Source organism: Aspergillus glaucus, assembly GCF_001890805.1.
Source record: "Aspergillus glaucus CBS 516.65 unplaced genomic scaffold ASPGLscaffold_14, whole genome shotgun sequence".
Lineage (NCBI taxonomy): Eukaryota > Fungi > Ascomycota > Eurotiomycetes > Eurotiales > Aspergillaceae > Aspergillus > Aspergillus glaucus.
In genome coordinates, this window is record NW_019170466.1 from 668600 (window position 1) to 696294 (window position 27695).

Consider the following 27695-nt stretch of genomic DNA (forward strand, 5'->3'; position numbering starts at 1 on the left):
AAAAAAAAAAAAAAAAAAAAAAAAAAAAAAAAAAAAAAAAAAAAAAAAAAAAAAAAAAAAAAAAAAAAAAAAAAGACAAGGCACTATCAAGGCATCAACAATTATCCATTAGAGAGCGTATATCAGCAACTGCCACTCTTCCTGTCTCTCATGTCCCTTTCGCAAAGGAAGAATAGAGGAAAAGGAGAGACCGACAGAAAAATAAAATCGGCCAAGAGCCGCGCCCAGGGAAAACCCATTTCCATTATGTAGTGTTACCCATATTGCCGTAATAATAATGGCCTAATAATATTATGGATTTGATTTGTTCTATCTGTGGACTTAACATCCTTTTCTGTGGCATTTTGTGCTCTAAAAGAGTCTCGACCGTGTCTAAAATAGCAACAATCAATATCGAGATTCGATCCCCGGGATCTGCATGGAATCTTCCGAATCTTCTACTGAAGTGAGACACGGTTTATTTTAGAACTAACCCTCCTAATTATGAATTGTATAAGAATCAATTGCAATGCCCGCTAGCTGTTCCCAGTTCTGGCTGGTTTTCAGCATATGCTATACCCATGCAAGAATAACCATGGAGACAAGGATCCAACCACCACTCAGAAAAACGACCCCGGCTGGTTTATTCCCAGAAGATCCTCCAATATTCTAAGCCCCTGTTAGACCCAACTCCACTCGCAACTCTGGTTCAGGAACAGGACCAAAAACTTACTTCACGTGCAACCTCGTCGGCAAAAAACAAACCAAATTGTCAACCCCGGCCGGAGAACTGTGCGTATAGTCAGTGTGCACCCAGCCTCTCTTAAAGCAGAGTTCAACGCCGGGATCGTCCAGGTCGCATGGGATTGTGCCTTCTTGGATTATTCGATGGAGCGCGGTTGCAGCGGCGGGAGCGAGTGCGAGTTGTTGCGAGGTTGGGACTGATCGAAAGAAGACGGTTGTTTGGAGGGAAGCGAAGAGATTGGGTCCGTCTTGTAGGCAATCCACTAGAAGTTTTTCTGTGATTGTTTTGATGCTGCCGTTTTCTACTTCGGAGTGGTAATATGCCTGGAGAACGTCAGTGTCGTCCTCCTTTGGACACGACCAATGCGGGCAGAAAAGCGAGAAAGAAGTAAACATACCAATATATACGCCACCAGCGATTCAACCGCCCCTGGATGCCCACCGGTCACATAATAAAGAACCTTCCTCGCAACCGGCGCAATCTCAACCTCATTAACCGCCGACCACAGCAGCAGCACATACTCAAACTCCTCCAGCGTATAAAACAACCCGAGATTATTCGAATGCGGCCCATGTGACGCATGATACCTCAGCAGTGAAACCCGCTGCTCCGATTCAAAATGCACAGGCGGACCCCCTGGTCCCTCCGGCGTCCCCATGACCGGGTTCCCATACGACGCAAACAAACAGATCCTCGCACCGCTCTGGCAGCCGCTCTGCGACTTGATCAAACCCCGCCACAGCGCTTCATCGCTGTACGATTGCTGCGCTTCATCAATGATAAATGTGATGTTTGAGTACTGGAGGGTCATGTAGTCGACCTCGTACCCGGCTTCCTTGCATTTCTCATAGAGGTAGATCGGTGGATCGACGGTTTTGCGGGGCCAGCCTGTGAGGAAGATGACGGGCTCTTCGCGACTGGTGTAGTAGCTTTGGAGGAGCCTTGCGAGGGTTGTTTTGCCGGCGGATGGGGGACCTCTGACCAGGGCTACTCGGTGCTCGTCCAGGGCTTTGGCGAGCTCTGTGATGGTTTTCGTGCGCGGGCAGCTAGCGGTGTGGAGTGCGGAGAGTTCTGCATTGAGTAGACGGTCAGTAATTCAGGAATGTATCTGCTATACAAGATATGAGCTTACTTGCCATATGATGGGGGTGCATCATACAGTGAAGGACTTGAGGGCGGAGAGGAGAAAGATGAAAAAGCGGCCATGTTTGCATGCCTTGACATTGGGGTGAAGTAAAGAAAGAAAAGTCGCAGACAGGAGTAGATATTCAATGACTGTGTATAATATTGTGCAGTTAAGAGACTCTATATCAAAAGAAAGATGACGACAGGGCATGTACTGACCGCAACCCAACAAACAAATCTCCCACGTCAGACGGAATATAAACGCTGCTCATATTACATGGATAGGCCATTGTATCTGCAAATGCTGGTTGTGTTTCCAATTTGTACCCGGGGAACTCGGGGGATTCGGAATTGCATTGATGTTCTAACTAACTACCATGTCCCGTCTACTCCAAAGTAATACTCAAGTAAAGATAACCAGAAGAAATTATGAAAATCCAAGAAGTCCAAAGTGCACGTAGAGCAGACCGTAACATCGTTATCCGTATACTCCGCGCTTCCAAAAGACGACAACTCCCAAAACAAATCCGTAACTGTCGTGTAAGCCCAGTCATGACAACAATATGCCATACCAGATATAGAACGTAAGGGGGAAGAAGAAAAATAAATTAGATGCCAATTGTCGTCCGTCCTCGGCCATCATTATTCGCCTTCTGGAATTGTTGGATCATGCCCAGGACGCCTGGTCCTTCAACGATGCGATCCACATTCTCGCCCTCCCCACCTTCCTCCTCATCCTCGCCACTGCCCATTAGGTTCATACGCCAGGAGTCCCCTAGGTTGCTTTCGCTCTCCCCAATGCCGCCACTCGATGCCGTGGTGGTGTGTGCGGGTAGCGGTGCCAGGCGGTGGACGTCAGTGGTGATGGACGGGGGCTCATCTTCATCTTCAATCGGTTCAGCAACTCTCGGGACCGCACGTGAAGCCCGATAGGTCGGGTAAGCACTAGTGCGATTCATTGCGGATGGTTGATGGTGTGGATCCAACAGCATTGACGGGCCTGGCGATAAGTGATCCATCGCGCCTGGAGCCCCAAATCGGGGTCCCGCGGTAGACATCTGGCCGATCATCGTACTCCCTGGTGCGCCAGCCGCTGGGCCCGACCGCGGATAGGGGTAATGCCCCAAGTCGATGCCAGATGGTGACCCGAGCGTCGGGAAGGCCGGTGGTGGATGGAACGGTCGTCTGCCGGATGGCCGAGGATTCGCGCCATAGTTATCCAAAAAGCCGTAGTAAGACGCAAGCATTTTGCCGTCTTTGGTGGAAAAGTAATCCGTGCGTGGGTCCTGCCTGGCAGGATCATGGGCGTTTCGATGATGACGACCTGCTGCGCCCTGGGTAATCTCGTTGGTACCTTTCTTGAAGTCGAAGACAGCAAAGGAGCACAGATATCCCAACCCGTCCACGTGCACGGTGAATTCCCGGAAGAAATCAATAATTCGTTCGCTGCACTTGGGCAGACTGAACCATAGAATGAACGGTGTGAAAATGATACTCAGGACCTCCTCGAGAAAAATCACAATGCGCATCTGGTACAGCATCGCGAACTCTTTCCGGACTTCGTCACTGTGCAGTCGTCCTTTCCAATGACTAGGGAAATAATGAGTATCCCGGATTACCTCGAGAAGGGCGTATTCTGGATCGAAAACATCGTTTTCTTCTGGAGCCAGGCCTCGCGCAACAGCCCAGACGGAACCAAATACACCCAAGTAGAACAACACGGTGCGGTCATTCGTGAGTTCAAACCCTAGGAATAACTCGGGGTCCACTAGCGACGCAACAGCCAGCACGGACGTAATCGCACCGGAAATAAATGCCACAAATCCGGCCAGCTGAACTGTTTTATCTTTCGGGAACTGGTCAATGTATCGGCTGGCATAGGGATAGGACATATTGGTCCGACTCTGGAACAGATGATCGAGCTCGTTGAACTCGCGAAATTTCCATTCCGCTAGAGGGGTATACTGGCGGGAACCAATCTGGGAAGGATTCTTCTTGTATTCGTTAAAATAGCGGAAGAAATGGTGCATGAGGTAATAGACGACCAGGAATGGCGCCACAAAGATATTCAAAATACCGATCACGATAAAACGCCGACGCAGGCCCTCGGCCAGAGCCTTGCGATGTGTGTCCCTCAAAAACAACGTCTTAATCTGACCCTGTTCGTTGAACAGATAGTCCATGATGCAGAGATAGATATTCCATTCCAAAACCTTTGAGAACAGCTGCCGATTCCGAAGGAAAGGTACAGGTAGACTGAGATCTAGGATGTCCTTATTCACGAGAGCAATCAGATAATTCTCTTTGCGCATCAGCCGATTGGCTATGTCGTGGGCATCCATCCGTTGCTTGGACTGACTTCCCATCAGCTTACGATGCTGGGTGGACACACGGGCCGTAGCAGGATTCGCATCTCTCAGGGCCATTAACCGACTGACAATTTCTTGCCACGAGATTGTTTGGATCTCGGCATCGGATATCCCAAGAAGGTAATAATAAAAGTCATGCATGTGTTTAAGTCTCCGGATGTCCAGCAGATATCGGAAGGCTCGTTCTATCCAGAAGAAAGTGAGCATCCATAGGAACAATGTCGAGGTGGTTGACATTTTGGTCGTGCATCGTTTGATGAGGATATCATCCAGTGTTCGACTCCCTCTGACGTTGGAGTAGTCGATACAGTTTGTGAGAAACGTGCTAAATCCGACAATAAACGCAAAATTCCTAAGAGGAAGAAAATGGTTTGTCAATAAAATGGATACCAGCGGAGGTTAATATGGGACATACAAGAGACCTATAGCCCGTTGAAGAGAAATGGACCAAATCCCATTCCCCTGAGAGTATGCATAGACGTCCTCCAAGAAATTATCCAAATTCTCGACATTCGCCCATCTCCACATAGCTTTCTCTTTGGGGTCGACAAAAGCAAGGTTCGGATGCTGCCCAATCGACCACCTTGCCGCCGGGGGTGCCCTCTGATTTTGGAGGTCATCGTGTAGTCCCAATTGTTCTATAGCTTCCCTGTTTGTTTCCCATCGAGGTATGTTGCTGCGTGGTGAGGGACCGGGGTCCGGAGATGGTTGATGTGGGTGAGAGCGCGGAGGTGGTGGCAGTCTGGACCTAAGCTCATCATCATCGTGGTTTCCTTCTACCAAAAGCGAAGCAGGAACGTCTTCATCGGCATCATCTGCATCGTACTCCGGTATTCTTTCTTGAACCCATCGTGGTCGACTCGGTTTCCGGTGACGAGATGTAGCTTTGCCCTTGCCCTTGCCCTTGCCCTTGCCTTCTTTGGATGAACGGTCTTGGGCCAGGAACGCCGTTGTACTGTTGGTCGGGCTTGACAAAACACTCCCCTGTGCATCGGCCATGGCCTCCTCCAGCTCCTGATCATTGTAGTGGTCTCCTCCTCCCCGTTCTTCATCCCAGGCCAGGCCAGCACGCTCCTCCACGTCTGATGCATTCGAATCGGCGTCATGTTCTCGGATCGCTTCGTAGACCGATTGAGAGCCCGCTGGAGGGAGGATCCGTGAGAGAATATTGGATTTCATCATCTTGCAAGAGGTTTATTGGAAGGCGATGAGGAGTAATCATGGGTTTTGTATATAAGTTCTAGAGTATCAACGCATGGTGGTGGCCGCCTCTTCGTGGGCCGTGAGCTAGATAAGTGACGACAACGTCAATGATCTTTGTGTTGAGAAAGCAGTGTCAGCTAGAAGCTAGACTAAGAGACAGCAAAATACATCCAAGATAGAGAACCAAGCAATGAGCAGACAAGAGGATGTACTTGACTGCGATGAAACAGCCTGTGCCAGTGCCAGAGTGCCAGTGTACTCGTGATAAGCAGATGATCGCATGACGGAATTGAGTGCCTCAGGTGTAAATCACATGACTACTACAGTTAGGTGACATGTGTTATGAATACAGTAATCTATGTAACAGCGTAAATTACGATACGCGTGGCAACGTGATCTGTGACGACATGAGTCAGGCCAAGTGGGATGTTGGCTGATTACGCTGTCAGGAGAGGCGCCAATTCAGGTAAGGCAGTGGAGCTGATTGGGTGGATTGCCAAGGGATCAACGTGCGGGGTGTTTCCTTGTTTGGGGATAGCCGGATACATTAATACAGTAATGGTATGTCACGAGCGATACATACAGCCTCCGCTTTCTTCCAGAAGAAGCCCAGGATGCAATTAATATACTTGCCATATCAATCTATCAATAAAACCAATCTATCTGTACGGAGGATTCATTATGTACATATCTAGTACGTAGGATGTACAGGAACCGAATGGTGGGTTATAACAGGACTAAATATGATGACTTCACAGAAGAGACACTTTATGTTCTTGTCCATATCAGTCTACTTCGGACTACGCCTACTTGAATAGTGGCTATGGCTTTTTGAGAACCCACAGTTCGATCCATTTGTCCGTGAGATAACTACATAACTGCTAACTGTTTGTTGTTGTTGCTGCTGCTGCTCAATCCTCTTGTCCTTATATTAAGCGAAAAAAGCAACATGAAAGATTATCCGTCCCACTCTCGGTGATTTCTGAATTGGTAAATATGTGGACAGTCAAGAGAACAGATAAGTACTCCGTATGAATAGAGTCCGGAACACTCCTATCCAGAGCCATGGAACGCCTCCTTGTGGAACGAACAAGATTAACTACTACTCCGTACAGTACTACTACTGTTATTTCCTCGTCATGATTATCCGTATCGACATCATGGACTAAGCATAAGCAGACCTGTCGAGTGCACATCCCCGAGAGTTTGCCGGCGCGCAACCCAGTCAGTAGTTTAGATGAACGGAGAATTCTTTTCTTATTGAAAGGACCTGTTCCTGTGGCAAAGGTGGTCTTATCACAATCCAATTGATTCAATTCCACTTTTTGAATGGTTCAACCCCCCCCGTATCTACCATCTAGATTTCCGTAGGCAAATAAAAATGAACTGTGTTCTCTTCGTTGGGGGTATTACCCATTCGGGGAGAAGATCACATAGTACATAGCGTGAAGAATAGAGCAAATCCTCCATTGTTATCATTTGATTCTCTTCTTGTCAGAATTCCTCTATGGTAGTGATATTCTTCCTTTCTCTCGCTTAATTATCCCGCCAGCTGGTCATACAGAAAAACATCCTTCTCTTCTGGTCCTCTCCGTATCTTTCTCTCTCTTCACCACACACTGTGCTTTACAAATCGCTCTACCCGGGTTCAATCCCAACGGCAAGAAAAGAAATTATGGATTAGAGAAAAAGAAATAATAAACTGATGCCGGTGGGTTTGTTTCTCTCTCTCTGTCTGTCATTTCACTCCCCCCCCCCCCATTGTTCGGCCGGCCTCCTGGACGCCCGTTCAGATCTTCTCGCTTGGCTGCGTGGAACCCGTTCTTCGTCTTCTCTCACTTCCGCTCTCTCTCTTACTTTCCCCCAACAACTTCCTCACTGTCTCTCTCTCGCTCTCTCTCTCTCTCCCCCTCTCACAATCACAATCACTTATAATAATCTCTCTCCTCTCTGTATATTTTTCCTCTCTGCATCCAATTCTGTGCTCCTCTCCGTCATTTTCCTTTCTTCACCTCCCTGATCCGTACTCCGGGCTACTATTACGACTTCCACCCCCCTCTCCCTGCCTGAGGCTAACATCTTAGACAATGGTTTTCTAGCATCGACACTATCCCGGTCGACTGGCTGTTGGAGGATTATTGGACTCTTGTGATACCCTCTAGCGCCGTGTGCGTTTTTCTTCCCTCCCCGTTAAACCTACCATTCGATCGATAATCGTCCTGGATTGACCGACCATTCGTGGATCGCGTCCGTCCTCAACTACACCCGATCACTACCTCTCTTACGACGCGCCAAATTTCGACGTGCAATCCGATTCTCCTCTCTCTTTTTCGTTTTCGGACTCCATGCGTTCAGCCAGTTTCCCGCTGGAACGACTGGACTACAATTGCTCGAGGACGGTTGCGCAACATAACTTGGGTGTAAACGGGCTGCAGGGTAACATTTTTCCAACAAGTCGGGTTATCAGGAAAGGGGGGAAAGGAAAAGAGAAGCGAAAAAGAGAGAGCAGGCGCAAGACGCATACGCACATACAAAGCACACCCAAAAAGAGTGAAAGGAGATTAAAAGGCACTGTGTTGCGGCATTTTGCATTTTGTGCGACCTTCCGTAGCGAGTCCCCTCGACTACCGCTACTTAGATCGCGCGCATAGAAGGTAACAAGGGCTCTCTCTCTTTCCTTTTTCGTCATTTCAAACCAGACAAGATGGGGTCGGAAAATCAACATGGGATGAAACACAGCTCAGCTCACCAAGGAGGGACATATAGTCACGCCGTCGAACGGCGTTCCAGCAAGAAGTCATCCTCGAAAGACCGCCGTGGCATGGTTGTTAATCACGACAGCTTCAGGGGCACGGGCATTCGCGCTGTAACGCCAGAGTCTGACACTGACAAGCAATATCCCTTATACGACGCCGAATACGTCCCAGGTAGCGACGCTTCTTCTCCTCGCGCGACACACAGAGCCAGAACCGTCGATGGTGACCGTCGAGAATATCATTTCCCTCACTCAGTAGGGGATGAAGCTGAAGCGTCCAATGCCATGAACGGGCGCGTACGATCACGGACAACGACGACAAACGAGGAGCGGACGGAAATGCCCCCGAATAATGCAACTCTCCCTTGGCGTCGCTTTGGATCTTTCCACACCTCTGGCTCCCAGGTCAGAACTCCAGACGAGCAGCCCAGCACCATGAGTTCCCCTGCCACATATTCACCCAATTCTTTCAGCGAACGGCCACGGCCGGGTAAGCCACCTGGCATGCTCATTGGCTTGAATTCCCTTAATGCATCATCGTTAACATCCCCCATCTCGAATTCCGATTCTGCAAAAATCCTACAACTCATGAAGACTACCAGTGGACGCATGCATGGCGTCCTCTCCTTCCGAACTTCTAATCAGACCGCATGGACATCCGGGGTCTGCGCCATCAATGTGGCAACAGGCAGCTTGGTCTACCTAATCTACAAGGCTAAAGGAGAACCCGCATTGACGAAGACCTTGATTCCCGATTTACGTGGCTGTCGGGTGCGAACCCTGTACGATCCGGACTTTCAGAACAATTATCTAACCGTGTCCACCTTCACGTCGGGCCTGGGAGTCCAGTTGCGGCCTCATGTCAGTGAAACATTTGACTCATGGCTCGCCGCATTGCTCTGTTGGCAGCCAATTCGGCCAAGAGGTGTGCGGAACAAGATGACCAAGCCCCAGCCGGTAGTAATTGGAGAGCGGCGTTTTCCTGACCGCCATCGGCGCAATTCCGAAGGTGCTGTGCAAAAGGATGCGGCTATCATTAAGGTTGGGAAGATGAGCCTCTGGGGTAAGCCAACCGCTTCCGGAGCACGGCCTGCTTCGGGTCGCCAAATCTCGTCGTCCCGGCAGCAACGGGCTTTGAAATCTTCTTGGCAGAGGGTCAGTTGCACGCTGCAGGAGAACGGTCATTTCAAACTGTTCACTGAGTCGGACGTCTCGCTCATAAACTCTGTTCAACTATCTCAATTGTCCCGCTGTGCCGTGCAACAACTCAACGCGTCGGTCCTCGAGGATCAATTCTGCATTGCCATCTACCCCCAATATGCGGCGCATGCGAACGTCGATCCATCCCAGATCCGTCCGATCTATCTCTCATTGGAGAGTCGGGTGCTCTTTGAAGTTTGGTTTGTTCTTCTGCGGGCTTTTACTGTCCCTGAGCTCTATGGCCCTGAATCATCCGTAGAGGATGACCCAGGGCCTGTCAACCTCCAACCAGCGCCAACACCACCGCCGCCAGCCACGACATCTACGACGGACATGTTTCGTATTGAGCGAAGCCTCACGGTCAAGGTCACAGAAGCCAAGCTGTTCCGCACCAGGGAAGACACACCCCACAAAGGCCGAAAACAATCGAGGTCACAGGGACATTCGGCCACCGTCAGGTCCGCCGAGGGTGATTATTATACCGAAGTCACGCTGGATGGAGAGATTCGGGCCAAAACCGCCGTCAAGTACCGCACCACCAATCCGTTCTGGAGAGAAGAATTCATCTTCCACGACCTTCCCCCCGTGCTTTCTCAAGCCTCCCTTCTGGTTAAGACGCTCAATCCAGCCCAAAAAGATTGGACACTCATCGCCCATGGTACATATTTGATAAGCCAGAGCCGCGATATCAGCACGGTACCGTTGGATGATGTCGAGGTTTGCGCGCACGATCTTACGTATGGAAGGGTGGAACTGCGGCTAGATGACCTGGAGCCGGGCGTGGAAACAGAGAAATGGTGGCCGATTCTGGACGACAAAGATCAGCCAGTGGGTGAAATGCTGATGCGAGCTCGGATGGAGGAGACTGTCGTGCTCATGTCTCAAGAGTATGAGCTGATGTCAGAACTCCTTCACTCGTTTACCAATGGCCTCACAGTCAACATGGCACAGATCATATCATCGGAATTGAACCAGCTGTCCGAAACGCTTCTCAACATCTTTCAGGTTTCAGGCCAGGCGGTGGAATGGATTTCGTCGCTCGTGGAAGACGAAATCGATGGAGTTCACAAAGAATCGACCGTCAATCGCCTGCGGTACACTACACGCATCCACTCGAATGATGCCAGGGAGTCCAACCAGGAAAGAGAATTCCTGGTCCGGGATCTCGGACGGACTGCTACGGTAGAGGCAAATCTACTCTTCCGTGGGAACTCAATCCTAACAAAGGCGCTCGATTCTCATATGCGGCGGCTTGGGAAGGATTACCTGGATGAAACGATTGGAGATCGGATACGCAGCATCGACGATGAAAATCCCGAGTGCGAGGTCGACCCGTCTCGCGTCCATCGGTCGGATGATCTCGAGAGGAATTGGAATCACTTGATATTTCTCACAACGGGCGTTTGGAAAGCGATTGCCAACTCCGCCTCGCGGTGTCCCCCTGAACTCAGGCTCATATTCCGGCATATCAGAGCCTGTGCGGAGGATCGTTATGGTGATTTTCTTCGATCGGTCACGTACAGCAGTGTTTCTGGTTTCCTATTTCTACGGTTCTTTTGTCCAGCCATTCTAAATCCTAAGCTATTTGGCTTGCTCAAGGGTATGTACTTTTCTTTTCAGTATGAGGATCACTGCTAACAAAGGACCACAGATCACCCTCGTCAACGTGCTCAGCGTACATTGACTCTGATCGCCAAGGCCTTGCAAGGCCTGGCTAACATGACTACGTTTGGCAGCAAAGAACCATGGATGGAGCCGATGAACCGTTTTCTGATCGGCAATCGTTCTGAGTTTAAACAGTTCGTGGATTCGGTCTGCGCAATACCCGCTGACCGCCCGGCTCCAATTGTTACTCCGTCCTACGCGACTCCAATCCAGATTCTCGGCCGATTACCTCCTACCTCGCGCGAAGGCTTCCCTAGTCTCCCATTCTTGCTCGACCACGCCCGGAGCTTCTCCAACCTCATTCGGATATGGCTTGAAGTTGCACCGCCCCGATTGGCTGAGTTAGAGGAAATTGACCCCGTGCTGCAAAACTTCCACGAGACAGCAGTACGTCTTCACCAACGGACCAAGGAATGCTTGGATAAGGCCGAGGATGCAGAACGGCCTAATGGGAACCTTGTGAACAAATGGGAAGAACTGGTAGAGTCGATGGAACGAAGTGCGACCTTTTACGACGACGCCAACTCGAGCATGCCCGCCACCCCAGCGGCCGACACGGCCCTGGCTTCCTCTGCAACCGTCACGAATAATCACCGGAATTCAATCGGATATTTTTCGCGTCCTTATCTTCCACGTCAGTCGACTGATTATGAGCAGCAACAGCAGCAACAGCAGGTCGACGACGAAACCCCTCCCAGCTCCTCATCCGCAACCTGGGATACATCCCGAGTGCCCTTTACCATTCCCAAGTGGTCTGAGGCACGGGACAGTGCTTCGAGCTCCAAAAACTCATCTACTTTTTCCCTTGACTCTCCGGAGACCACGACCAAGAGTGGCCGTCGGTCCAGCATCTCCAGGGAATCATCGGGCAGATACCGGGGCCTCTTTGAATTCCCGCGGCGCAAAGCCAACAAAGAGCGGGATCATTCCCAACACCAGCCTCGCGAGGAAGTTCGAAATGAATCTTTATAAACTCTTTTTCTTGTGGGCGGATATCTTATTTATATAATTTTTGTACAGGAGTTCGTTATTTTCACGGTCATGATCGATATACACGGTGCCATGACTTTTTCGTTTCTTTTTTCTTCGTCTTTTTTCTTCGTCTTGTTTCCTCTGAAAGCAAAGGGTGGCATGCGTTTCTTCTTCTTCTTCTTCTTCTTCTTCTTCTTCTCCCATTTGGTACATATCTCCCAGCGGTCGACAGGTTTGTATAACAAGACAGAGGTTTTGTGTGGACTGTTATCTGTTGTATATCCTCCCTCGATTTCTTGCCTGTCTGTCTGCCACCTGTTGTCGCGAACAATGTGTTTATGATTTGATGTCTTTTCGTTTGCCTTGTGTACTTTTTTTCTTCTCTTTTCTTTTTTTGTTGATCATTGCGGGAAAGCATTTTCCATGGTGTTGATACCCTGCCCTGAATGCCGTTTGCTCTTTTGGGATTGGATAAGATAAAAAGATGTTCCAAGAATATAAATTCGGTCTCTCCTGGGAGCTGCTAGATTATACAAGCATTCTTCCTACGATTGACTGCCAAGCTTTTCCATAACTCGCATCCAATATAACATAACAAACAAGATGGTAGATAAAACCCAAATTAAAGAAGCAAAAATATTACATCCACAAACACATCTTCCCACTCGCCGTCCCTCCAACAACCCAGTTCTTACTCGGGTGGAAAACAGACACAGCCGGCACGGCGGTGATGCCCTCACCACCCAGCTGGGCGAGCTGATCACCTGCGGAACTGTAGACGTCGATGAAGCGGTTCATGTTTCCGATGCAGAAGCGTTGGATAGGGGATTGCGGATTTTGCTGCCATTGGGGGCGGAGGCTGTCATTTTGTTAGAATTGACTATTGTTTGGTGAAGATAGGAAATGTAGGGTTAGAGGGAAAGGGGACGTACATAGTAACCCAACGACCAGTCTGGCAGTTATGACGAACGACAGTGTCTGGTTTCATTTGCTCGTCTGAGAGGGTCTCACCATGGTCTTCTGGCCAGGTATTGATGCCCTGCGCCGCGAGGTCGTAGATCTTGAGACTATCATCGTACGACGAGGTAGCGACCTGACCTGCTGAGTTGAATGCCGCGTGCGAAACGGACAATCGACTGGCATGTTCACCAACGGGCACAGGATCATCGCGTGAGAGATTCCTTAGGTCCCATAGCTTCATTGTCCGATCTAAACTCGCCGTGACGAAGTAATGCGGGTGCGTTGGGTAGAGCGAGAATCCTCCGATTTTCTTCTCGGACAGCTGCCATGACTCTACTACCTCTGTTGACGAGGGCGGAGGCGTGCGCATGTCATGGCGACCAAAAGCACCGTCGAGGGAGGTCCAGTAGATGGTGTTAGGGTCGTCGGGGGCCATATCGATGCCGGAGAGGGGGAGGTCATCGGCCAGGGATGTCGGGGCGTATTTCTCAACGGAGGTGGTCTTTTCCAGGTCCATTTCGCGGATGGAGCTGTCGTAGCTTGCCGTATAGAGGTGTGTTGGTTTGGCAGGGTGGATGGTCATGGAGCTGATGGTGCGGGTGTGTGGTTTAAGGGTTGTCAGGATAGGGTCTGGGTCATCTTCTTCGGCGTCCTCCTCGTCTTCGTCTTTGACGAAAACGGGCTTCTCTTGGGATGCGTCTAGGACGCCCAGGTGGCCCAGTTTGTCTCCCGCGAAGATCAATGGTTTCGTTTCTGAGGGGTGGAAGGTCATTGTGTAGATTCGCTCGGGGGTCAACTTGATACCTGCACATCATTAGCTTTGCATATAGGTATGCCAGGGCAGGAAACATACGATTGGGCCCCCAAGCCTCCCACAACTGCAACCCACTCATCTCCTCCCTCGCTGCCTTCAAATCCTTATCCGTCGTCATCTGAATATCCTCATCCCCAAACGTCCGCTCATACGGCTTCGCAACCCCCTTCGTCACAACATCCACTCCAATCAACCCCTCCCCACTAAGCTTCTGCCCCGAAACAACCATCTCATTAAATGAAAACGAATCCGACTTGCGCACCTTCTTCGCCCGCTCCGCCTCCATAATCGCATCCTGCTGCTCGTCCGCCTTGCGCTTCGCGACTTCGCTATCCGCTGCGAGTCCGCGCAAACGGGAGGACACACGGCGCGGGGCGGCGGATTCATCTTTGATGACTGGTTTTCTGGGCGCGGGCCTCTTTTTTGATCTGGAGGAATCTGTGGGTGGGTTTTTGGCTGTTGGGCGTGGTGGTGGTGGGAGGGCGAGGCCGGAGGATTGAGCTTCTTGTTTTAGTTTTTTGAGGAGTTGGTCGCGTTCGGCGATGTTAGCTAGGCGTTGTTTTTCGAAGTCGGAGAGTTCTTCGACGGGCATTTTGGCGGTGCGTTCCTTGTTGGGGTTTTGCCTGTGTTGCTGACTGACGGTGTCAATTGAGTCGCATTTTGGCCGCGGGAGAAACGCGTGCACGCCGTCGCGGTGTCACGTGGGCCATTAGGCGCTGATCTACTCCGTACAAAGACAATGGTAGATAGTGGTAAGTAGTACTCTGTAGTGTGTTTAGAAATCCTATGGTATATTCCGTCTTTTACTTTCCTTCTACAGTCTTCTATGTTGGGCGCCAGTCTGTCTTGGTTCAGTGTAGATGGCAAAGAGGCGGCGATTCAACCTCCGAAATTTTTTCCACCTGCTCACACCCAGCCAACAACCACACCTACACAAGGCCTGTGATCGCTAGACAACATGGCCACCTCGCGTCAATGGCTGCTAGCAGCCCGACACAGCTCAATTGCCCCATTCCTCTACCAAACACGCACCCTTGCAGCTCCGACTCTCCGCACGTCATACTCCACGACAGCTGACGGCCCGGGTGAGGATATCTCAAACCCCTCCAGCACGCCGCCCTCATCGACAACTACGAATACCGAACCAGCACCACGACCATCCTTTCTCCAGAAACATGCAGCCTCGCGACTGTCGTCGAGCCGAGACGCATCGAAAAAGCGAAAGGTCGCAATGACCCGCAAGGAGAAAAAGGCCTTCGGTGAACTACTGGGCGAGCTCCAGAAATCAGAAACATATCCCGCGTTTGCAGCATCTCAGGGACTGAAGAAGAAAGGCGATAGTGGTAGTGGTGGTGGTGGTAAGGACGAGATATCCCGACTCTCTGAGATCTTCGAGTCAGTTCTCGCGCAAGTGCGGGGGAAGGATAAGCGCGGTGGTGAACGGCGACAACTACGGCATCGCACGACGCATACTGAAGAAGAGTGCGATGAGGAGGATGAGATGTGGGCTGAGATGACGGTTGGTGAGGGTGGGGAAACGGTGGTTGATATCTCCGAGATACTGGGTGAAGAGGGGAAACAGGTTCCCATACAGCGGGCGATCAGGATTATAGTGAAGAGGGAGGCGGAGAAGATTGAGAATGTGCTGAAGGAAGCTGTTAATGATGACAAGGGGGATATTGGGATCTGGGATGTTTGCAAGGCGCGCATTTTCTCGATGCTGGAGCATATTGGGCCGAATACTGTTTCTGGGCAGAGGAAGCGTCAATACGAGCAGGAGCAGGGACAGCCGACTTTGGAGATTCCGGCGTCTGTTCCTGTTAAACCGGTTGTTGTTTCGCTGTACCCTAAGATGCTTCTCGTTGCTTTCCGTTTGCTCAACCAGCACTACCCCAAGTCGCAGCTCATTGGGCAATTCCGCTCAACGATCAAGTCTCATGGCCGCGCGTCTGCAGTCCTGGGTACTTCGACAGGATTGTACAACGAGTTGATCAGCTTCTACTGGCAGGGCATGAACGATCTGGGCGGGGTGATTTCGCTATTGCAGGAGATGGAAGTGATTGGTGTGGATGCAAATGAACGGACGTGCTATATCCTAAAGGAGATTCTACGCCAACGGGACCGGGATCTTAAAGATCATTGGTATCGTCGTCGCCAGGTAGAAGAGGGAGAAAAGGTCCGGGTTCGAGAGCCGTGGTGGGATATGGCGCCGAATCGGCGGGCTGTGAGGGACTTGCTTGGACCGGAGGGATGGGTGAGTCGGTTGGAAGCGCGTGTACAGAAGAGGCGCTCTGTATAAATAATGAAAAGCTAGTATAAGCCTGTAATATACACATCTCCATATCAATACAATTTGAACATAGCTAAATCTTCAATCCCCAACTCCTCCCCAATCCAACAGCAGTCGTTCCCATAAAGCCAAGACACTGCTTAGCACCGCTCAACTTCTCGCCAATCGCAACACTATCCTCGAAGCGCCGGTTAACAAACTCCTCCGTCTCGACGAGGTTCGGGCTTTGGTCGCGAGTCATGTAGACCTCTGCGCTGGCGTAGATAGCGGCCACGGACATACGCTTCGTGTACCACGAGGAATCGACAGAAGTATCACCGGCGAGGTTCAAGATATCAGACGAGAGGGCGTGAAGTTCGGAGAGTGAGAGGGGGATATTCCCGGCGAGAGACATGAGTGCCAGCGCCTACATAGTAATCAGTCAGCATCACCAACCCATACCCTTCACACATAATCAGAAGGAAGGAAACTTACACCCTGCCACTCCTCCTTAACCATCTCATTCATCCTCAACCTCTCCATAACCAAACACCTCACCTTCTCCTCCACAGACAACCCATCCCTCTCCTTCAACTTCTCAGCAACATTCCTCAACAACCCCCGTCTACTCGCCAGCCAGAACAGCACGAGATCAAACTCCCCACGCGGCAAGAGTTGCACCGAGACATCGAGGAATCCGGAGTCGCGCGCGCCTAGGATCAGAGCGTCGCGGGAGAAGCCGTGGCGGGGGACGTGTGAGAGGGAGGCGGAAAGGATGGTGAGTTGGGAGTTGGAGTATTCGTTTTCTTGTGGGGGTTTGGAGGGGTGGTGGTCGGAGTGATATGTTCTGGTGAAGGGTTGGAGGCGTTGTCGTTGTTGGCAGTGATGTTGGTGTTGCGGTCTCGTAGGTGTGATGCGGGAGTAGGACGCGATGGATCTGGATGGAGAGGAGAGGTTTAGACGGCGACAGGAAAAGGTTAAGCCCCGACGGCGGAGGGAGAGGAGTGGTTGCGCCATTGTCGTTGTTCGTGTGTAGAGTGTGTAGAGTATGGTAGTAGTGGTGGTGAGTCCGGAGGTAGAATTTGGCCGGAGCGGAGCCAAGACGATATCAGCAGCGTTAATGGAACAATTTGCACTTATCTTGACTGATATGATCAGATTGTCAAATGCATAGAATTATACCGGCATAGTGAATTCTACTTGTTTGTTAAAAACTAGTCAACATTGTATTGCACCCAGTTACTGCCTCAGGCACCAATCCAACTGATATGACCAATCAGATAAGCGCAATCAGTGACTGTTTTCTGTCTTTTTCCTGTGATTTTCCAGCTCTTTTCCTTTTCCTAGGCATGTCCCGTTAGCTATCCTACAGTTACCCTACAGCTTCCCCCAACCGTGCGTGGTTTAGAGCGCATGTCCGTGGGTGTCTTGTCGCGTCGTGTTTTTTTCCCTGATTTCTTCTTTCCACTCACTCTTTCTCTTCTCTTTTCCCATTATCAACGATTTGGGTAGAATAGAGTAGAGACAACCAACCATCTTCCCACGACTACTCTACTACTCTTGTCTACCTCGCGCAGTCTCAACATGGGTGGGTGTTCTTTCCCTGTTAATAGCTCCTATTATATGCTGGCTTTGCTGTATCCTGTCACTATCACCACTATCACCACTGCTCGCCAATCAGTTCTTTTTGGCTACCCATTTTCAGCTGGCCGTGTTCTCCTCTTTTTGCTTTTCTCCTTTTCCCCTCTTCTTGTCCTTTCCTCTCTTTCTCTCTATCCTCGTCTCTCTCTCTCTCTCTCCGTTTAACCTTTACTTAAAAGTAACCCGGCTTACACTCCAGATTCTCTTACAGCCGACGTCTACCGCCCCTATCAAGTAAGTGGAATTTTCCATTTCATAACATTCCTTTGCGCTGCTGTTTATATCCCCCCCAATACTCGGTACATTCCGGACGCGGTTCTCCGAGTCAGCAATCACATCACTTATACATACACACACACACTGTACTTTGTGTTGTTGATGACCGTGTTTTGTGAATTTTGAGTTATATATTGTGGTTCTGTCCCCGGGGTCCTCTTCGCTTCTGCTGTTACCCTGTTGTTACCCTCATATAACACACATAAACACACACTCTCTCTCTCTTCTTTCCGTTGCATCCAGCCGCGTCACCTGACCAAGACCCCCCCTCCGTCGGAACCGCACTTCCCAATTTCCCCATTTCCGGTTATACTACTCCGTACCTCCCCTCTCTCACTCTCTCATCTTATTACCTCTGTTTCACACACTTCCTTAAGTGTATCACTTTCATCTTCTTTCTCGGCCAGTCCATGCGCGATTTGGTTACTGACTTCCCCCCTCAGCGCGAGAGATCTCGTTCCCCTCGTCGTCGTTCCCGGAGTCCCCGACGGAGCCGTCGCTCATACTCGCCCCGCAGTCGTTCGCGCAGCCGTGACGACTACCGTACTGATCGCCGCTCCCGTTCGCCTTTGAGTCCTTCCGGTGCTGCTTCTGCCGGTGGTCGCGCTAGTTACGGTCCTCCTAGACCTTTCGAAGAACGAGTTGTCGCCAAAGAGCAAATGATGCAGACCGTTCGCGAATCATCCCAGCAAGACCGTCGGGTCTATGTGGGCAATCTGTCCTACGATGTCAAGTGGCATCATCTGAAAGATTTTATGAGACAGGGTGAGCAAGGGTCATTATCTTTATTATCATCGTCCACCATCTTTACCATACTACAATCACTACCATATCGCGACAACCGTTCCAACACCGTTTCACGTCCCCTGTTGTTGGATTTGGAATTGCCTAGCTGACTTGGAGGGGGGGATTGTTTCCGCTTTTCGTCCCTATAGCTGGAGAGGTTCTCTTTGCCGATGTCTTACTACTTCCCAATGGAATGTCGAAGGTGGGCGCCAATGTGTAGCGTGGCTGGTTTTCTTTTCTTTTCTTTTTTTTTTTTTTTTTCTTTTGTTATTGGTTTACCCTTTGATGGACTGTTGGGTTGACGGGATGGGTTCTGGCCTTCGGATACATGTAGGGATGCGGGTATGTATTCCTTCAATTCCACCAACACAAGCAGAAAACTAATACTGGAACAGGATTGTGGAATACGCAACAAGGGACCAAGCGCAAAATGCTGTCAACTCGCTCAGCAACCAAAACCTTATGGGTCGTCTCGTCTACGTTCGCGAGGTACTTTCCCTCTTCCTAAACGGAGAAGCAGAGTTACTGACTCAGTGAAGGACCGTGAAGCTGAGCCCCGCTTCACTGGTGGCCCCCCTCGCGGTGAATTTCCCGCCCGGGGCGGCGGTTTTGGAGGTGGCTTCGGCGGCGGCGGTGGCTTCGGTGCCGGCGCTGCTGGCCGACAGCTCTACGTGAACAACGTTGGTTTCCTATCCCATATGCCAGATTCTCCTAGTCCTGTGATGTTGACATTTTGTAGCTCCCGTTCAATGTTGGCTGGCAAGACCTGAAGGATCTCTTCCGCCAAGCTGGTAAGTACTAGATCATCGGAAATTTTCGGGGTAATTCCTTGGGATTCTTGGGTTAACTCCGTGACAGCTCAGCAAGGTACCGTGATCCGTGCCGATGTCCACACCGACCCCACTGGTCGTCCCAAGGGCTCTGGAATTGTCGCGTTTGAATCGCCAGATGATGCGCGCAATGCCATTCAACAGTTTAACGGCTACGACTGGCAAGGCCGGATGTTGGAGGTCCGTGAGGACAGATTTGCCGGTGGTCCCCCTGGCTTCGGCGGCCGCGGCGGTTTCGGCGGTGGCTTCGGTGGTCGTGGTGGTGGCTTCGGTGGTCGTGGTGGTGGCTTCGGTGGCCGCGGTGGATTTGGCGGTGGCTTCGGTGGCCGCGGCGGCTACGGCGGTGGTCCTGGTCCTGGTCCTGGCTTTGGAGGACCAGCAGGACCCGGAGGACCCGGAGGACCGGGCTTCGAACCTGTTTCCGCAGTGCCTCCGAACCCGTTCACGGACTTTGCGACGTCCGGTGGAGACCGGTCTGCCGTCATCTATGTGCGCAACGTAAGTTTATCTCCATCCTTGAACACGGACGCAGCACTGACATTTGTGACTTTAGCTGCCCTGGTCCACATGCAACGAAGATCTTGTGGATCTGTTCTCGACCATTGGAAAGGTTGACCGTGCCGAGATTCAATACGAGCCTAATGGCCGTTCTCGTGGCACTGGTGTTGTCCAGTTTGACAGTGCGGAGACTGCCGAAACTTCCATCGCCAAGTTCACTGGCTACCAGTACGGTGGTCGTCCCCTGGGCATCACCTTTGTCAAGTACATGAACGCGGGCCCTGGTGACCCTGATGCCATGGACAGTGACTTCCAACCTCCTTCTGGAATCACTCAGGATCAGATCATGTAATAATAGGAAATTATTACTGTATACTTTTCCTGGCGGCAATCGGTCGGTTCTGAAAAGTTGAGATGATATTACCCTGAGATTGTGATTTTATGGAGGTATTCTTGGTTTGTCTTTTTATCTTTGCTTTCTAATATCCTCCTTGTTTCCTCCACTAGTTACCATGTTTTATGGGAAAATAACAGGAATTGATGATTTCTGACCTTGTCCTGCTCGTTTGCTTGTATTTATCGGTCTGATAATTGATCTCCATCTCTGCTATCTCGGCGAAGAAATGAATCTTGTAGAGGGTGTGCCAGTAAAATACATGCCCTAGAAATCTGTAAGGCTTTGCAGCAGGCTGTAGTTGAGATTGTCTTGGATCCTAGTCAAATCCCTGCATGCCTTAATGCCTTAATATCTAATCAGCTTCCATAGTTAGTTATTAAGCATAGGGCAAGAGGAAAATGTATTCCGCTCTATGAAGATCTCCGATCATCTCCGTGCAAAGATGCTACTATCCTGCTCAGAAAAGAAACAAAAGTGTCCGAAATTGATATCAAAGCATAATCTCAACTCACCTACCTACCCCCCTCGATAAAAAAAACTCTCACCATGACAAACCCAACACTCCTCCACCCAACAGCCCTAGGCCCCATCCCCCTCCGCAACCGCATCTGCATGGCCTCCCTAACCCGCAACCGCTGCGTTGACGCCAACAAACCCACCCCCGCAACAGTCCGCCACTACGCAGAACGAGCGCGCGACGGCGCTGGATTAATCGTCGCAGAGGGGACATTTGTGTATCTGAATGGGGCGGAGTGGCCGCATGCACCGGTTATGTTTGATGAGAGTCACGTGGAGGCTTGGAGGAGGGTTACGGATGGGGTGCATGGGAATGGTGGGAGGGTTTTGTTTCAGCCGTGGCATCCTGGTTTGTTTTGATACCTTGATGCTTCTTGACAGTGAGGCTGTGTACTGAAATGGGGGGCTAACTGTTGGTCGTTTGTTGGGTAGGTCGTATTCAGAATGAGAATATGCCTATGCTTAAGGAGAGTGGGTATCCGGTTCTGGCGCCGTCAAAAGTGAAGGCTGAGGGTGGGAAGTTTCGGACGTTGGAGGGGCTTCCAGTGTGTTTTTTTTTTTTTTTTTTTTTTTTTTTTTTTTTTTTTTTTTTTTTTGGTAGCTGAAGGGCTGACTGGTTAGGGCTATACCGAAAATATCACCGAGATCGAAGACCCGCAGGTTATCGTCGAACAATACCATCACTCGGTTGCTTTGGCTAAAGAATCTGGGTTTGATGGCGTTGAGTTGCTATCACAGGGGTATACTCACTTTAACCGTTAACCAGCATCGATACTGACTCTGATTATAGAGGATACCTCTTCCACAACTTCCTCTGCTCGTAAGCAGCCCCCACTCCCCATGCATAGTCATCTACTAACAAACATCCAGCCACACCAACACCCGCACAGACGCATACGGCGGCTCCATCGAAAACCGCGCCCGCTTCCCCCTCGCCGTCCTCGACGCCATAATTTCCATCTTCGGCCCCCAGTCCGTAGGCGTGAAACTCTGCCCGTCGGACGACTACAACGACTCCGCAGTTCCCTTCCCAGAACTCACAGAGACATATACCTACTATATTAACCAAATCGTGGCCCGGGAGGTCGGATTTATCAATCTTTCAAGACGCGGGTGTGATGTCTCTCGTGAGGGGACGGATGAATACTTTAAGTCCAACCCTAGACCAAAGGGGTTGGAGCTACCGGGGGGTTATGAGCCGGTACAGCAGTTCGGGGGGATGATTAAGTATCCCGGTAGTAAGACTATGTTGATGGTGAATCATGAGTATAGTGTTGAGGAGGCGGAGAGGGTTGTTAGGGAGGGGGTTGTGGATTTGGTGGCGTTTGGGAGGCCTTTTATTTATAATCCGGTATGTTTCATTCCTCTCTATGGCGAAGGGGATGGATGGTGTTGACTGGTGCAGGATTTGGTTAGTCGTGTGAAGAATGGGATTCCCCTGGCTGGAAATGATCGAGGTGGGAGGGTGAATTATGGGCCGTATGAGACGGTGGATGAGTATTATAATGATTGGCCTCGGGTTGTTGTCTAGGCTCTACGGAGATTCAGTTGGTAAGGAAGTTTAGTTTGGAAAAGGTCACTACTGCATTGTACTTTGTAGAATAGAATAGGTAGCAAATGTTGGTTTATACGATCTACCGTGGTGAATATCCATATTTAATTGAAAAGTTACTCCTCTAGTACTACCCCCAGCCCTATCGAGAGGAGTTAGTGAGACTACTACTGTATACGAAGAACATCGGATAACCAGTACATCGACGTAAATCATGAATTTTATTCCATACCACCCCATCACAGGGGGATATATATAACCTATAGCAGTTTCCCAGATTCAGTTCCTCCCAACTTTGCGCACACACATACATATTTCAAACGCCAACAAAAAACAGAAAAACAATTTGGGTTTGGGTATCCCATATACGACAAAAACCAGAACCGTCCGTCCCGAGTAGTACACCAACAAAAAAAAAAAAAAAAAAAAAAAAAAAAAAAAAAAAAAAAAAAAACACATAAAACTCCAGACCAAACCAGACCATATCAAAAGATGAGATCGAATCAAACCGTAACCGTAAACATAGCATAACATGTCATGTCAGAATGACAAAGGAATGCTAACAAAGGAAAAAACAACAAAAGAAAAACGTTACAAAAATATAAATACAAGAAACAAAAGTGCGGAAAAACCAAATGAAAATCGTGAGGGACTGGCTAGGTCCCCGGCACAGAAAAAGCCGAAAAAGGGATATATAGGCCAGAATGCCAGGTGGGGAATGCTCGTATATAACATTCAGACACCCAGAGCAAACTGGTTTATGCGGTCACATGGGGTGGGTAGTGTCCTGGGATCTTCAATTCCAGTGTTGATACACTACCCTTCGTGCGACCAGTCGTACCGGTGGTGCCGGTAGCGGCGGTAGTGGTGGGCTTCAATTCCTCACCTACCGCGGAAGGGTTGAACTGGTTCGACGTCGTGCGTCCCGGTGAAAGACCCCTTTTGGGGAAGTCAGCAACCGAGACGCCATCCATCTTAATTGATGCAGACGTAGGATCCTCTTTCAGAGTCTCATCGGCTGGCTGCCGTCTGTGCGGGCCGGCGAGGTCACCAGCCCCGATAATCGACGGTTCGTCGATGGATGTGGGGAGTGTGTTGTTCGTGTGATCTGTCACGTTGGTCACATTCGTCGTGGTAGGTGCCGTCGAGGCACTCTCGCGACGTCGTCGGAATCCCGAGGGATCCTGTGAGTGAGTGGACCCGGTGGATGCGAGCAGATTCGGGTCCGATGAGGAGAGAGGGCGCCTCTCGTTGTCGGGTTGAAGCATACCCTGCTCATTTTGGGAAGAGGCAGGGTTATATGCTTTATACTGAGCCTGTTGCTGCTGACGCGCAGCAAAGGCCGCTGGCCCAATCCATTCCCCATAATAACTGTCGTGTCTTTCGATACGACCGGCTCCCAACGAGGAATTGTCATTCCCTCCTTGAATAATGGAAGACCTGGCGGTGCTGCCGGCGTCCCCATCTCGGTCTGATACTACCGAGAGACGATTGTCATAACCGTCCAGAGGGGACGTAGATCGATTCGGGCCGGATGATCCAACAACTGCCAGAAGGTCCCGGTCACCAGAGCTTTCACCGCTGGATGGAGACAGTGGCACCTGCAGATGCCGATCGATGTGCACATCACTTGGAAAGCGTCCGCCGGGCTGGCGGGGTTGCGAGGTCGGCCGCTCGACGTTCATCAAGGCGGCCTCACTGGAATACGGAGTCCTGTCGGCCTCGTCTTCCTCATCTTCCATCACATCACTGCTCCCAGAGATAGTAATGCTGTTTCCGCTCACGCTCCGGACATGTCGGCGAACAAACGCATTGCGAGCTTCACCGGTCTTGGAGATCAAGCTCCCGATGTCCTCGAACCATGACATCATGGTCTCATGCGTCTCCGCACGGAACACCCAGGAGTGACCCCGGTGCATGGTTCCTGTCTGGCGTCCTTTGAGCATGAACTTGTACGACGACGAGCCCGGTTCAGAATGCTGGCCCAGCTTCTGCTCCGGGAGGTATAGAGACATCATGGGAGTCTGCGAAGCCACTAGATCGGCCGACTTGAACTCATGCAGATGAGTCGGCGACAGGACATACCTAACCAGTCAGTACTGAATAGAATACCAGTAAAAGGAAACTTACCAGCCCGGTGTGTAGCTCTTCAGGTACTTGCTCTTGCGTTCCAACATGCCGGATCGCACTTCTGCAGCAGCGGGATGATCCCTGCCTGGGTAGGTGATATTCTCCACGTTGCGGAGAGGCACGCGCGGATCGACCATGTCATCGGTGCTGGAAATGAACGAGTTCCATTCGTGATCCTGAGGCATCCCAATCGGCCCCGCGCGCAATTTCTCGACGGTATCGTATGCCTCGTCGGCCTCGCGTTTGAGGACGCTGGCATATGCGTTGTAAGCCTTTTGGATTTCGCTCACCACAATGGACTCGAGTTCACGACCGGAGTTTTCCAAGTTAAGGTATGCCTATAACCTTTTAGTTTCCCCGCACCAATGCAAAAGTCGAAGTTTAATATAGAACATACCCTGTGCAAATAATTCTCCTCCTCGATTTGCTTCTCAATCTGCCTATCGACATTCAGACGAACGATAAACGGATCGCCTCTCCCGGACGCCGCAGCAGGGTCGCTGTCGACGACATCCAGGGCATCGTGCAGGTTCCGGACCGACTTGCGGGTGCCGTCGACTTCCTTCTCCACAGTATTCTTAAAATCACTGGTGAGACCCTTGATTTCCTTGATCTTCTTATGCAGGTCATTGCGGAGGCTCATCAACTGGTTGACAACTTCGCTTTCAACCTCGGCGGCTTTGTTCGCTTCGAGATAGCCCTGTCGATGGAAGTCGCGGAGGATCTCGGTCGCATCGGCGATACCGCCCGATTTGAGGAAGGACGGAGGCATCGTAGAATTGTTGATGACGTTGGAAGCCGACAGGAACAATTTCGAGCGCATTTCGTACGATTTCTGGATTTCTTTGAAGAAGATGATCAGGTCTTTCAAGATTTTGCGCCATGCTATCTGGTGTCAGTGTCGATCCGATTAAAAAAATAAAAATAAAGTTAGTAAAAAATAAAGACGTACATTGAAAGCGATTAGCCAAAGATTCTGTAGGATTACCGTCTGTTGGAATCGGGACGGCAAAGGCACTGTTAATATCATCGACGCCGTCAGCACCGTACCGCTCCCGATCCAAACTGCGAACACTGCCGGCGCGCATGCTTTTCTTGCTCCCACTGCGACGCATACTGCCCCTCTTGGTGAGAGAAGCGCGTTTTTTCAACGTACTTGTACGAGTGGGAGTTGCGGAACGAGACTGGGACATTTGCGAGACGGAGCGCTGAACGCCCGGGGTGGCGGCTGCTGCTGCTTGGACAGCTGACGGGCCTTCCAAAATGACGGAACCACGCTGACTGGCTGCATCGAAGTCCTCGTGGAACCGAGGGTTGTGGTGGTATTGCGGATATGGGGGTAGGGAATAACGAGATCCGGCAGCGCCAGCGATGGAGGGGGGATCGAGCAGGGCACCGTGAGCCACGTTAGAGGCGGTACTACTGGCGACAAAGGAATTCGGTCTGGAGTTGGAGCGGGAACCATAGCCACGACTCAAGGCGACAGCGTCCGGATGGGTAGCACCGTTATTGTTGAAGTTGGCAGCATTGCTGTTGGGCTGCTGAGGGATTGGGCCATATGCATCCTGCACCAGGGGGCTCGGTGGCCGTGCGGCCATCGCCATGGTCACGGGACGGGCGAGGGAGGAGGAGAGGAGAGGAGGAGAGGAGGAGAGGAGGAGAGGAGGAGAGGAGGAGAGGAGAGGAGAGGAGAGGAGAGGAGAGAAGGAGGGGCAAGTCGCTTTGCACTGGAAGAATCTCGAGTCGTTCGTTGTAATAAGATCCAGGGACGTTGTTGTAGTAGTCGAGTACTTCCTCTATATTCTCACTGCATGCAAGTGCGGACGGTTTCGAACAGGCCGATCGATCGACGAGGGGGGGGAATTGAACGGGTATATAGGAAGTCGCAGAATAACAATATAAGAATAGAATGAAGACAAAAAATAGGGAAAAATTAAAAATAACAGAAAAAAAAAAAAAAAAAGGGAGGGAAAAAAGAGGAAAAGGAACCCCTGGGGAGGTGGTTACCAGGCGAACGATACAGTCGTCGTATATAAGTGATAGTGCCCTTTCTCTAGTAGTACTCCGTAGTAGTAGTAGTGGTAGTAGTAGTAGTGCTAGGAGTTCTGTTTGCGGGGGGGTTTTCTTATAATAGTTTAATTAAGCAAAAAAAAAAAAAAGAAGAAGAAAAGAACAAAGGACTAGTCGCTCCACTGACTATTTGATGTTCATCAGGAGGCAATTGAGTAGTATTCACAGAATAGAGCACTTTCAAGTACAGTGTACGGAGTACATACTCAGGAAAGGGAAAAGAGTATATACCTCTTAAAGGAATCCGGTTGAATGACGTCTTGACCAGAAACCCCGAAAAATGCGACGGTATGACTTCTACTATTACTATGTATGTATGTGTGTGTGTATACTCCGTATACGGATCTCTCCCTAAGATACGGGACTCCCGGATGGTTCTATGATGAAGTGATGAGAGTTTGATCAGTTAATTGGCAGAGGAGTTCACGTACTTACAAGTCCAGTAATTCCGTTGCCTGTTCAGGAGTCGGGAGTGGCTTGTACTCTTTTTCTCCGTTTCTGGATGGCTTCGATGGAACCCCCCAACAGCCAATGCTTTCGCGTCTTTCATGATGATCGTTCACTGTGATTCTACCAGTTAATATCAAATTCCATTAGAGTTGCCCCTTTTTTGCCTGTGGCAAATCGCCGATTATCTAATATTATATCATGCACGGGGCATCTTCCGGCTGGCCGGGTAAAGCCGCATTAAGACTGCGTACTATGCACGGAGGCAGAGGGGTTGAGGGGTAGAACATAGCAGAGGGAGTCCATGACGGACTGCTGATTCATGAAGAAAAGGGTCCATGGTTGTCGTGAGGAGAACCCATTCAGCCTTTTGTTCAGAGTTTCCTAATCGGGTATTCATGAAGCTATCGTGTTGTCATCACTATATGTCGTCTTATCTCACGGATCACAACCCAAGGCACAATGTTCAGTTGAGTCTGAATCATGTATTTCAGGA

General features: G+C 50.3%; 9 protein-coding genes across 9 annotated transcripts; 4 read left to right on the plus strand and 5 right to left on the minus strand.

Annotated features, from left to right (window-relative positions):
- Positions 1 to 282: 282 nt before the first annotated feature.
- ASPGLDRAFT_512357 (uncharacterized protein) lies at positions 283 to 2143 on the minus strand. The gene is made up of 5 exons (XM_022547486.1): positions 1857 to 2143; positions 1122 to 1795; positions 713 to 1047; positions 474 to 648; positions 283 to 372 (listed from the first exon to the last, which is right to left on the minus strand). The coding sequence occupies exons 1-4, from the start codon at positions 1936 to 1938 to the stop codon at positions 600 to 602; spliced, it is 1140 nt and encodes a 379-aa protein (XP_022399561.1). The 5' UTR covers positions 1939 to 2143; the 3' UTR covers positions 283 to 372; positions 474 to 599.
- A 9-nt stretch (positions 2144 to 2152) lies between these two features.
- On the minus strand, positions 2153 to 5640 carry atgI (autophagy protein ATG9). Its single transcript, XM_022547006.1, has 2 exons — positions 4634 to 5640; positions 2153 to 4570 (listed from the first exon to the last, which is right to left on the minus strand). The coding sequence occupies exons 1-2, from the start codon at positions 5398 to 5400 to the stop codon at positions 2458 to 2460; spliced, it is 2880 nt and encodes a 959-aa protein (XP_022399562.1). The 5' UTR covers positions 5401 to 5640; the 3' UTR covers positions 2153 to 2457.
- Positions 5641 to 8034: 2394 nt separating this feature from the next.
- Positions 8035 to 12047, plus strand: ASPGLDRAFT_512623 (GTPase-activating protein BUD2). The gene is made up of 2 exons (XM_022547491.1): positions 8035 to 10976; positions 11028 to 12047. The coding sequence occupies exons 1-2, from the start codon at positions 8126 to 8128 to the stop codon at positions 12011 to 12013; spliced, it is 3837 nt and encodes a 1278-aa protein (XP_022399563.1). The 5' UTR covers positions 8035 to 8125; the 3' UTR covers positions 12014 to 12047.
- A 605-nt stretch (positions 12048 to 12652) lies between these two features.
- ASPGLDRAFT_129228 (WD domain protein) lies at positions 12653 to 14379 on the minus strand (the record flags this gene model as incomplete). Its single annotated transcript, XM_022540871.1, has 3 exons — positions 12653 to 12872; positions 12946 to 13777; positions 13827 to 14379. 3 exons carry the CDS (start codon positions 14377 to 14379, stop codon positions 12653 to 12655), a joined length of 1605 nt encoding a protein of 534 aa, XP_022399564.1.
- A 639-nt stretch (positions 14380 to 15018) lies between these two features.
- On the plus strand, positions 15019 to 16086 carry ASPGLDRAFT_27097 (uncharacterized protein; the record flags this gene model as incomplete). Its single annotated transcript, XM_022543633.1, has 1 exon — positions 15019 to 16086. One exon carries the CDS (start codon positions 15019 to 15021, stop codon positions 16084 to 16086), a length of 1068 nt encoding a protein of 355 aa, XP_022399565.1.
- A 64-nt stretch (positions 16087 to 16150) lies between these two features.
- On the minus strand, positions 16151 to 17073 carry ASPGLDRAFT_67721 (uncharacterized protein; the record flags this gene model as incomplete). Its single annotated transcript, XM_022549180.1, has 2 exons — positions 16151 to 16483; positions 16552 to 17073. 2 exons carry the CDS (start codon positions 17071 to 17073, stop codon positions 16151 to 16153), a joined length of 855 nt encoding a protein of 284 aa, XP_022399566.1.
- Positions 17074 to 17398: 325 nt separating this feature from the next.
- On the plus strand, positions 17399 to 20707 carry ASPGLDRAFT_48986 (RNP domain protein). The gene is made up of 10 exons (XM_022547007.1): positions 17399 to 17644; positions 17909 to 17931; positions 18417 to 18738; positions 18909 to 18961; positions 19094 to 19101; positions 19155 to 19248; positions 19299 to 19439; positions 19499 to 19550; positions 19618 to 20087; positions 20143 to 20707. Exons 1-10 carry the CDS (start codon positions 17641 to 17643, stop codon positions 20437 to 20439), a joined length of 1464 nt encoding a protein of 487 aa, XP_022399567.1. The 5' UTR covers positions 17399 to 17640; the 3' UTR covers positions 20440 to 20707.
- A 389-nt stretch (positions 20708 to 21096) lies between these two features.
- Positions 21097 to 22469, plus strand: ASPGLDRAFT_67723 (uncharacterized protein; the record flags this gene model as incomplete). Its single annotated transcript, XM_022549181.1, has 6 exons — positions 21097 to 21349; positions 21433 to 21545; positions 21622 to 21740; positions 21791 to 21820; positions 21871 to 22351; positions 22458 to 22469. 6 exons carry the CDS (start codon positions 21097 to 21099, stop codon positions 22467 to 22469), a joined length of 1008 nt encoding a protein of 335 aa, XP_022399568.1.
- An 841-nt stretch (positions 22470 to 23310) lies between these two features.
- Positions 23311 to 26286, minus strand: ASPGLDRAFT_67724 (SLM1 family PH domain-containing protein; the record flags this gene model as incomplete). The annotated part of the gene is made up of 4 exons (XM_022549182.1): positions 23311 to 24637; positions 24683 to 25020; positions 25080 to 25567; positions 25635 to 26286. 4 exons carry the CDS (start codon positions 26284 to 26286, stop codon positions 23311 to 23313), a joined length of 2805 nt encoding a protein of 934 aa, XP_022399569.1.
- Positions 26287 to 27695: the final 1409 nt, after the last annotated feature.